The sequence below is a fragment of the Episyrphus balteatus genome, chromosome 1 (assembly GCF_945859705.1).
Source record: "Episyrphus balteatus chromosome 1, idEpiBalt1.1, whole genome shotgun sequence".
NCBI lineage: Eukaryota > Metazoa > Arthropoda > Insecta > Diptera > Syrphidae > Episyrphus > Episyrphus balteatus.
This window is the reverse complement of record NC_079134.1, coordinates 59,979,692-59,991,454: the sequence shown is the minus strand read 5'-3', so window position 1 is coordinate 59,991,454 and position 11,763 is coordinate 59,979,692. Positions and strand designations below refer to the sequence as shown.

The following is an 11,763-nucleotide window of genomic DNA, read 5'->3' as shown; positions in this document are numbered from 1 at the left end:
CTAAAAAGTACTAAATGAAAAAGTATGTCACTTTTATTTCATTTTTGAGTTTTCAAATTGTGTTTTTTTTTATTTAAAATTTTTTTTTAATAAAATGTCAAGAAATTATGGAAAATAATACCATCTGTGGATAAAAGAAAGGTATATTCATCTTCAAATTCAAAGATGTTTTCAAGAGTAAAATCCGTATTTTGTGTGTTTTCTCTAGGAAAATAGTAAGAAGAAGACGACAAAAATCAAACCAAGAAATTAGAGCATTAGAAGATTAAATGTTGGATTTGGCCTATTCACACAACATTGAATTTCTTTTGTACGCGTACCTACTTTTTAACAACATGAATTAGTGGGTTACACAATTTATGTAGCACCATTGATAAGACGTTTTTAAAGGCTTGGCCACACCGGAGGGTACGCGGTAGAGGTACAGGTAACGGTACGGGTACTTGTATGGAAAAAATTCCAAACTGACACATCAACGTTCGGGTGTGGAATTTTTTTAATACAAATATCGTTGCCGCTACCCGTACCGCTACCGCGTACCCTCCGGTGTGGCCAAGCCTTAAGGCTTGGCCACACCGGAGGGTATGCGGTATAGCGGTAACGATATTTGTACTAAAAAAATTCCACACCTGAACGTTGATGTGTCAGTTTGGAATTTTTTTCATACAAGTACCCTCACCGCTACCCGTACCGCTAACGCATACCCTCCAGTGTGGCCAAGCCTTTATTGCATATATTTAATTGAAACTAATGTTAACAAACATATTTAATAGCATGAATTAAAACTCAATTGAAAAAGGTGATGTTTACTTATTGCTTCAACCCTTATTTCGTCTTTAGGTTTAAATCCCGCATGTGCCTTTCTTCCAAACATGTAGCTCCGTTGTACTTCATCTTCTGTCTAAAGGACTTTGCACATGAGCTACGAACTACGAACTGCGAACTGTGGATGGTCGCATATTTTGACATATCTTTCACATGAGTTAATATTTCAATTCGCAGACAGCGACGAATTGTCAATTGGGTTCAAGTGTAATTTTGAGGTTAAGTCGGTACAAGTTGGTACAAGAGTAATTTTGAGGTTAAGTCGCGCGCGAACAATTTATGCGTTGTAGTGTGGATGGTATGTGGAACGCGAATAGAGTTTGACAATTCGTAGCAACCAAACTGCAATTCGTAACTACCAAATTGTTTTTACAAATTTTTCTTATTTTTGCAAACAAAATGCAAATTTTAGTATTCTAACATTAGTATCAATTGGTTTCTTATAATTTGAATCATTTTTTGTTTGAAATTGAGTCGTAGAAATGTGTTAAATCTCGTTTGCTCGTCCATTCGTTCATTCGTTGGTCGCTCTCATGTGCAAAGTCCTTAAGAGCCGGCAGCAGATTTTTTTGGGCGGGAGGTAATTGATTTATATTAATATTGCAAGGAGGTCCATTTATAGCGATAACAAACATGTAAGTCTGCCACCTTGTATCGGCGGCGGCGCGGCGCCGACTCTGAGAAAAAGTGCGATAACATTGCAGTTTTTTAAATGATTATGAAACTTAAAAAAAAAAGTTTGGCACCACAACAGTTTATCATTCCCTGAAACCAAAAAATTTGGTTTAAGTGAGTTTACTAGTTACCTTCTGTCCGAAAAATGCAATTTAAATGTGACAACTCACGAGAATTTAAATGCATCTTGTGGGCAGATCACGTGAGCTATTATAGAGACAGTAATTTTTTGGTATCATAATCATTTGAAAAAACTTCACTGTTATTGCACTTTTCTCAGAATCGGCGCCGATAAAAGTTGGCAAAATTACATGTTTATTATCGCTAAAAATGGACCTCCTTGCTCTATTAATATAATATAAACCGGTTACCTCTCGCAAAAGAAACTTGCTGCCATTGCTTTTTTTTATTAACACACGGAAACAATAATATTGCTTAAAAAGATCATGGTTTGTAGTTTTTTTTTGTCTCAAATGACTTAAATGTTCCCAATCATCTATTGAGAAACTTTTCAAAGTTGTCTTCACAACAAAATTTGTTTGTGATAAATATTTTATCATGTGAAGATATTCTGACATTTTTAAAACTTTTTTCACAAAACAAGAATCGGATTTGTTCTGAAAGTGAAAAAGTACAAAAGTGAAAATTTTAAAACACATTTTTGTATAGTTTTTCGGCCTGAAAAATTAAAACAAATGATGCAGAAAGCTTATTTTTTGGTCTAATAAACAATTTTTATACTCTTTTTCACAAAACAACTGCGCTAGACAGAAAAAAAATATTTTCACTTTTGTACTTTTTCAAAAAGTGGTGTATGTAGTTAAGCCTTGAAGCTGTGAAATTTTTTTTCATTTCAAAATATCACAGAACGAGAATCGACCCTCAGGACAGGACAGCACAGTTTCGTGAGAAACGTCAGAACAAGTTAGAACAGTCATTTAAACGTCACTTGTCAAAATAAAAAAAAAAAAAACAAATTGTAAATTATATGAATTTTTTGTTTATCGTTTATTTTTTCTACTTTTTTGTAATTTTATTGTGAAAAATATAATTACAAATTATTTATTAGTTATAAAAACCACGAGCACCCGAGAAATATTCGCACAATTAAATCAAAACAAAAACAAAAAATGACAGCTTTTGACACTTCTCACGAATCTGTTCTAACCTGGTCTGACTCAAAAGCAAGAACAGAAAATCCTGTTCTAAACTGTTCTAGATTTGTCAATGAACAGCAAACTAGAACAGTTCAGCACAGAAAAAACCTCAATGAACAGCAAAAAGCTGTACTTTTCTGTCTAGAACAGTCCAGCACAGCGTCAGTGAACAGAGCTAGTGTGACGTTTGAGGGAAGAGCTGAAGAGCACCATATTTTTATTTCATTTGTTCAAAATGTTTATTATTAAAATATTTGTTTTTGTGGAAGAATAAATAACTTTGTTATTTACATATCATCTATTTTGATGTTAAATAATTCACAATTGATGTAATCATTAGCTGTGTTTTATTTTCCTCGTGATCCGGCTCAGATCAAGATTTTTATTAGCTTTACAACAAAAGCAGAATTTTGTTTTGTTATTGTTTCGCAAATAAATCAATGATCTGATCCGGATCACGAGGAAAATAAAACACAGCTAATGTAGCAGAAAAATTGTTCTGCATTGAATTAAGTTTTTGTAACGCATTATTTATTTCCTATCTATAGAGATTATTCTAACTCCATTATTCAATGAGCTTTATTTATATTGAAAATAAATAAATAGCCACGATGTCATCAGGAAGATTTCAGCCATGTATTAATAAGAAGTTTTTTCCTCTGAAGTCAATGACTGACGTTGTAGATTTCTTTCAAAAATGTCTTGAGAACCCGCCAGGTGACGGAGAACCGGATCTTACATTACTCTCTATTGTGACCGGTTTTGTCGAAATATCGCTGACAACTGGTAAAGCTGCCGAATCAGCTGTCACTGAAAATTCTGGTGCTTCACCTGGAGACCCAGCAGATGAAGAAAGTTCAACGTTTCCCGTTGTCACTTATGAAATGGTGAACAATCTTTACCAGAAGTATCAGAACATACTGGCTCTGATACAGAAACCAAAGGCGGGACGTTATGCTAATCGTGATGTAATCAAAAGGGTATCTGATATTATTTGGCACTCTTTGTTTTGGAGTAGCCATAAAGATCGAGCTCATTTGCAAAATCTCTACAGTTATTTGTCATACAATAAATTGGATTGTTTCGGAGTCGCTCTTGGAGTTGTTGCTGGCTGTCAACTACTTGGATACAAAGATGTTCATCTTGCTATATCTGAGGATCATGCTTGGGTTGTTTTTGGAAAGAAGCGTCAGGAGGCTGTCGAGGTAACTTGGCATGGAAAGGGAAGCGAAGACAAGCGCGGACAAGATGTAACGGCTGGAATCGAATCTAAAGCTTGGCTATATTTATCAGGAATGCCAGTAATTTGCAATCGGCAAATGGAAGTTGCTTCGATCATTACAGCAATTAATATTTCAATAACAGCTAATGCCGACTGTGTAGAAGTTGCGGAATTACAACAAAGGCTCTTATGGCTGCTTTACGATATGGGATACTTGGAAAAATATCCAATGGCACTAGGTAAGCATTTTTGTAATTTAAATATTCACCACTATTTTAAAGTTCGACGAATGGAAAAATTGACAATTTCAATCATTTGCGAATATTTTGCTATAAGTGAATTCGACGAAAGAAAGATGAACGAATGTCGGTAAAAGACCCTGCACGACCGACATTCTGTTCAACTTTGGTATTCGCAGACCATTCGCACTCCATACAATTTGTTTCACTTCAATTCGCGCCAGTTTTGCTCCGAATCTGCAGAATTTTTTTTTAATAAATACGGGCAACAAATAGGGAGCATCACGGTGATCTTGAAGACGTAGCAGGTTTTACAAAAATGGACCCCAAAAGTAATGATGCAGGATTGTTTGGACTGATTTCAGGATTCTAAATATGTAAACTTCAAAATCGCACCTGATCCCTTTTTTGAGTTATAAGCATTTTTGTATATACGGGAGGGCATTTTGACTTAGATGGGGAAAAAATTGTTAAAAAACATCGAAAAAAGACATTTTGATTTTGTATATGTTTTTCGAAAGCTATAATATTGTTCTTGAATTAAGTCTTTAATTTAAGTTGGTTGAGCAAATATGTTCTGAGAAATTTAATTTTAAAAACATCATTTTAGAAAAAAAAAATTTTTTTCTTCAAGTTTATTTTTTTTTCCATTTTTTAAATAAAGGGTACAATTTTTTTACATAATTGAATGGTCTTATAAATTTCTAGTGGAAAAGAAAAAACCACATGCTTATAAGTATTTTAGTTTTTGAGATTGGAGGAAAAATGTATCGCATCCCCAGAATTTTTTTTTTCCTCCTAGGTTATTGATTATGTCATTCATTAAGGAACTAAGATGTTCATGGGTTTTTATTGCAGAAATCGTTCAATGGGTTATAAGAGAAGATTAAACCGCGGAGTGCTATTAAATGAGAGGGTGGAAATTGAAGATAAGAGTGCAAAAGCCCCTTTTTTGTTTTTTTCATTATATCTCGTAAGGCGAGCAAAATTTTGATATATTGCATTTGAAACTTGAATAATGTTTTTTAAAAATTGAAAAAAAAAAAATCCATACCAAAACAGCCTAAATAATGATGAAAAAAATATCAAAAAATTCGTTTTTTTTAGTTTTTTTGCTTTTTTGATGTATATTTTTTTTGGGTTGAGATAAACATTGCTCTAAAGAAAAAAAAGACGATTAAATTTCCTTCAAAATGCTGTGCTCACTAAATTTTTTCATCGAAAATTAACCGAAGTATGGCCATTTGAATCTATTTTTTTTTCGCATTTTTAGTTTTACTCAAGTAAAACAGAACCATTTGAGGGAAAGTACTATAACTTAAGAACCAAGAATTACACTGGTCAACAAAATTTAACTTTTTTTTTGCCACAAGAACCCAAATATACTTTTCTAGTAGTTTTTGGGGTGCTGAATCCGAATCTGAAGTCAGAAAAATTTGATTGGCCTTCGTTTTTGAAATATTGCCGTTAGAAAATTTCAAAAAACGTAATTTTGGCTGTTTTCGAGGTTCTGTTTTTATGAGGGGTAATTCATTATAAACAAATTTGTAATGGTTATTATAAGAACAGATATTCTTCTTTCAAAAACTGTTTAAATTTTCCCGATATCTCTTTTATTGCTCGAGATATCTTTAGTTTCATTTAATAAGTCAAAGAGAAACTAAACTTAATCTAAAGTTTAAGTCACTGGCCACAGAATTTTTGCCACAAGAACCAAAATATACTTTTCTGAAAGTTTTTGAGTTGCTGAACTCAAATCCGCAATCGGAAAAATTCTATTTGCCTCCGTTCTTGAAATATAACCGTTATAAAAAAAACCCTTTTTTGCATTTTATAACGGTAATATTTTAAGAACGAAGGCTAATAGAATTTTTCTGACTTCAGATTCAAGTTCAACAACCCAAAAACCTTCAGAAAAGTATATTTTGATTCTTGTGGCAAAAAAAGTGTAATTTGGTTGGCCAGTGTTGTTTCTGATTCAAAGACCGCTACTTAAATTTTAAATATCTCGGGCAATAAAAGAGATATCGAAAAGATTTAAACATTTTTTGAATGAATAAAACTAGCTCTTATTGGCACCGTTACAAATTTATTCACAATTAATTACTCCACATAAAAACATAACCTCGAAAACAGCCAAAATTACGTTTTTTGACATTTTCTAACGGTAATATTTCAAAAACGAAGGCCAATCAAATTTTTCTGACTTCAGATTCGTATTCAGCACCCCAAAAACTACTAGAAAAGTATATTTTGGTTCTTGTGGCAAAAACCTTGTTGACCAGTGTTATTAATCAGATTTTGTACAGGAGTTAAATACAATCATTGTTGACTATGGGAGGGGGGGGGGGGGGTGTCTAACTCCCCCCATTTTGCCGGGAGGGGCAATTTTCTAAATGTTTTTTTTATTTTAAGTATGTTTTTTAATTTTTAGTATTTTTTTATGAAATTTGCCCCTCCCACCAAAACGGGGATAGATAGACCCCCCTCCCATATTCAACAATGATTGTATTTAACTCCTGTACAAAATCTCATTTATAATTCTTGGTTCTTAAGTTATCGTACTTTCCCCTAAAATGTTTCTGTTTTACTTGAGTAAAACTAAAAATGCGAAAAAAAATAGATTCAAATGGCCATACTTCGGTTAATTTTCAATGAAAAAATTTAGCGAGCACAGCATTTTGAAGGAAATTTAATCGTCTTTTTTTCTTTAGAGCAATGTTTATGCCTATCTCAACCCAAAATAAATATACATACAACAAAAAAGCAAAAAAACTAAAAAAACGAATTTTTTGATATTTTTTTCATCATTGTTTCGGCTGTTTTGGTATGGATTTTTTTTTCAATTTTTAAAAAACATTATTCTAATAGGGAATTTAATTCTCTACAAAAAGTTTCAAATGCAATATATCAAAATTTTGCTCGGCTTACGAGATATAATGAAAAAAACAAAAAAGGGGCTTTTGCACTCTTATCTTCAATTTCCACCCTCTCATTTAATAGCACTCCGCGGTTTAATCTTCTCTTATAACCCATTGAACGATTTCTGCAATAAAAACCCATGAACATCTTAGTTCCTTAATGAATGACATAATCAATAGCCTAGGAGGAAAAAAAAAATTCTGGGGATGCGATACATTTTTCCTCCAATCTCAAAAACTAAAATACTTATAAGCATGTGGTTTTTTCTTTTCCACTAGAAATTTATAAGACCATTCAATTATGCAAAAAAAATTTTACCCTTTATTTAAAAAAATGGGAAAAAATAAACTTGAAGAAAACAAATTTTTTTTTCTAAAATGATGTTTTTGAAATTAAATTTCTCAGAACATATTTGCTCAACCAACTTAAATTAAAGACTTAATTCAAGAACAATATTATAGCTTTCGAAAAACATATACAAAATCAAAATGTCTTTTTCCGATGTTTTTTAACAATTTTTTCCCCATTCTAAGTCAAAATGCCCTCCCGTGTATACAAAAATGCTTATAACTCAAAAAGGGATCAGGTGCGATTTTGAAGTTTACATATTTAGAATCCTGAAATCAGTCCGAACAATCCTGCATCATTACTTTTGGGGTCCATTTTTGTAAAACCTGCCGCGTCTTCAAGATCACCGTACACCGTGAGCAATTAAGGGAAATGTTAAAGATGATGAAGACAGAACTAGGAACGGTTTAGACAGGCATGTCAAACTCAATGGTAACGAAGGGCCAAAATTTTTATGGGCCGCAGAAAAAAGTAGAACTAAAATTTTTATAAAACAAATTATTAAAAAAAACAAGAAAAATGATTACATTAATGTATTCCATTTACCATGTTTTTTATAAGACCAATGTTAGTTAGGCTGGATCTTATAGGTAACTCATTCGTCTTAATGACTTAAATAACAACTCGCATCACCTGGTACATTTAACAGTAAAAAAGCGAAGAAAATCAAGAGAACTTGTCTTTCAAAGACATAAATCTGCAAGCCTTTTTCATATTCAGTATGAAAGTTTATATTTTTTTGTGGATTATTTTTGATACGACCGATAAGGATACGGATTAACTTAAAAAAAGTAAAAGAATTCATAAATTTCGATAAATAATAATGTGTAAAAGGGATTAAGCTCTTGAAGACATTTTCGTTTTGATTCTACGATTTCGGAATATGCTTGAGGCTCAAAGATTCTATATTTGTGCATAATGTGGTTCTTGCCATAAAATTAAGAATGTCACGTTATTCTTCTATACAAAAATTAAAGTATTGGACCAATCTGGAAACTCTCTGGTCATGAAATCCATAGAAAACTTCTTTTAGGGCTGTACGTTATTTTTTATCAAAATTTAAAATTAAATGAGACAAACAAAAATGTTGGATATCTCAACAAAAACTTTAAAAATTGAGCAACATGAAACAAAAAATTGCAATTTTTTCGCTTAGGGGCAATTCCATGGTAACTCACGTTACATTCACAAAAATTTCCGATACATAAATAATTTTTTTTTGTTAATTTTAATATAAATTGATACGAATTTACTATCCATGAACGGAGCATAACCATTACTTTCATAATTAACAAAAAAATTTTTCTTTAATTTTAGTATTTGCTTGGGATAAATAAAAGTATGATGGTAACTCACGTTACAAAAATCGGACACGAGATTTAAGAGTCCCACAGTATGAAGTTTTTCTGCGAAATTAAGAATCTTAATTTGTTTTAAATGAAGATTCCATACATAAAAAATTACAAACTTTTAATATTAGTGACAAAACCAAACATTTATTCGATATTTCGAGGAAAAATTTTAAAATGTTTAGGTAACTCACGCTACATTATTTTGGTAACTCATGTTACCTGCGATTTGTGGTTCCAAAAGTAAAGAAAAGATGCATTTTCACTCAATTTTTTTTTAAATCGAATATTGTGAACAAAGCTTGCTTAAATGTTAATTTATTTTAGCAATCACGAGGGCATATTGTCATGGTCACTATTAGATTCATCCAATTTTCTGTGGGCTTGTTTTTCCGTCATTTTCATGTGAAATTCTTCTGTAGTTGGCAGCTTATGCTTTAAAAATGCTTTAAGATTATTTATTCTCCTTGAATTTAATTTCTATCCATAAGGGAATACAACAAAGAATCTTTTCTTGCAACTTGCATAAAGTGTTACCGTTTGTAAATTGTAATTTGCTATTACAAAAAGTAAAAAAAACTGCATAATTTGTTCAAAATTCGTGTCCACTTTTTCATGGAATTACCCTTAGGCCTTATAATATGGCAAAGAACTGTAAATTATAAACTTTAACTCGAAATTATTAAAAATGTGGATTGGGCCGCAGAGTTAAGCGTTGTGGGCCTCATGCGGCCCGCGGGCCGCAATTTTGACATGCCTGGTTTAGATGTTTGAATAAGAAGTAAAGGAATGGGTGTTTGCTGTTTATCCAAATCAGTGAAGGCGCTTTTTATTAGTGGGAGTTGTACAGATGCACACGTATTCGTAAAGGTCGGAGTGCAAATATATTGTCCACTCAAAGGGCGCCAGTGAAAATCTACCCAGCAAACATTTTTGTGAATGTACACTAAACGTAGAGATTATGTGAAGAATATTTATTCGAAAAACATTCACTTTTCTGGATCAAATATGACTGTCTGAACAAAGATTCCATTTTCCTTCACACGAAAACCTCAAAAAAGGTATGGGTGCGTCCACTTTTATTCACATTTAGTGTTATAATAAATGAAAATTATATATATTTAAAAAATTACAAACAAAACAAATCTTTATTAAATGAATGATAAAATTAGAATGAACAAATTATTATATATTTTTCACAAATAATGAAATCGAATTCTACGATTTGTTTTTATAGAACTGAGTGTTTATCGAAACAAATTAATTCTATAACATCCCCTTTTTTTTCTTTTACGAGCAATCGTAGTCCTCTAGTTTTTTTGGTGGTCTGGTATTACGTTTTGGTCTCGATATAGAAAATTCATCAGGTGTTTGATTATTCTGGTTATTGGGTCAATCCGTTTCGAATGTCTGTTGTACTCCAGGCGTTGTAGCTTCTGCTGACAGTTTCTCTATTGTAGGCATTGTATCTTCTGTTGGCAGTTCATGTATTTCAGGTTGCTGATGTAATTGTTGGTCGTTAAAATCACTTCGATAAAATTGATAACTATTTCTGTGGGGTGTTGATTTTAAAATTTTTCTTATGTGAATCGTATTGCGTTTATATTTCTTCGCACCAACTTTGACTATAACTGTTCTATCAGATAATATTTCCACTACATAACCTTTTTTCCATTCTTCATCTGGTTTCAGTTTGATAAATACTTCATCGCCAATAATAACTGCATTTCGAGTTCTTGTCCCTTTATCGAAATATTTTTTACTTATTAAACGTTGATGTCGAATGCTTTGCGGTACGTTTTCTATGATCTGTTGTTTTGTATTAATGTTAGGTATACCACAACGTAACCATCGGCATAAAAACCTTTTTGATGGACTTGATCCTATTTTGTTTGGTGTATTTCTGCAAATTAATAATGATTTATAGAAATCTGTGCTTGTTGACAAGGCTTTCTTTAAAAGCTGTTTTGCAATTTTCACTGCTGATTCTGCTTTTCCGTTTCCTTGTTGATGGTATGGACTTGAAGTTTCATGTTTGAATTCCCAGTCTTGAGAAAATTGTTTAAATTCTTCGCTTGAAAAATTTGTGCCATTGTCAGTTATGACTTTGAGCGGAATTCCATACCTACTAAAATTTTTTCTGCACACATATATTGTTGTTTTAGCTGACATGTTATCTAAAATATCAATTTCAAAAAAATCGGAATAATGATCCACAGTGATTAAAAAATTCGTTCTGCGCTCATTTATCATCATTTCAAAAACATCCATAGATACAATTACAAATGGTGCATTGGGAATATCCGGAATTTTAAGTGGTTCTCTTTGTTGATTTCGTGCATACAGGTTACATGTTTCACAATTTTGTATAATATTTTTTATGTCTTCTGTTATCCCTATCCAGTAAACCGTTTCTCTAGCTAATTTTAATGTGGCTTCTATACCCATATGTGGTTCATGTAATCTTTCTAAAATGTCTTTTCTTATTTTGTGTGGTATAACTACTCTGTCGCCTTTCAATATTAAATAATTGTTTATAACTAATTCGTCTCTAGTTTTCCAGTATGATTTTATGCTATCATCAAGATCATCTTTATTTTCTGGCCAGCCTTGCTTAATTGTTGCTGCTAAAATCTGTAATGTTGCATCTTCATTAGTACCTTTTCTTACCTTAGATAAGGTAGGTAGGTAGAGATGGCGGTCAAGGCAAACCATGTTTGATTGACCCAATTAGCGCAGGATGCGCCGTTTTGATACCAAAACTTATGAAACCTGTGAGTGATAATTGGATTTATTTGAAATACATTTTTTAATTGGTTTTAAAAAAGGGAAAAACAAGTGTTAGGCAGTCCTAAATCCACTTTGTTGCATTTAGGAACGAGATCAAGTCTTTGATCTTTGATTCTGAGATGTTATCTATGACATTAAAGAATTCGCTCCCCAGAGAGAGTGCTCTATTCCTAGCAAGGGCGGGACATTGACATAGGAAATGGTAGACCGTTTCTTTTTCTTGCTGGTCCAAGCAG

General features: G+C 32.3%; 1 protein-coding gene across 3 annotated transcripts in view; it reads left to right on the top strand.

Moving 5' to 3' along the window:
• The first annotated feature begins 2,818 nt into the window (after window positions 1-2,818).
• LOC129907745 (menin) overlaps window positions 2,819-11,763 on the top strand; it is a 108,260-nt gene continuing 99,315 nt past the window's right edge. The window contains exons 1-2 of one of the 3 annotated variants that reach the window (XM_055984096.1): window positions 2,819-2,986; window positions 3,206-4,118. In XM_055984096.1, coding sequence (XP_055840071.1) covers window positions 3,269-4,118 — 850 coding nt within the window. In that variant the 5' untranslated portion in view covers window positions 2,819-2,986; window positions 3,206-3,268. Of the gene's footprint in view, window positions 2,987-3,052; window positions 4,119-11,763 lie in introns of those variants that run through there. The other 2 variants (XM_055984094.1, XM_055984095.1) reach the window with 2 other exon arrangements.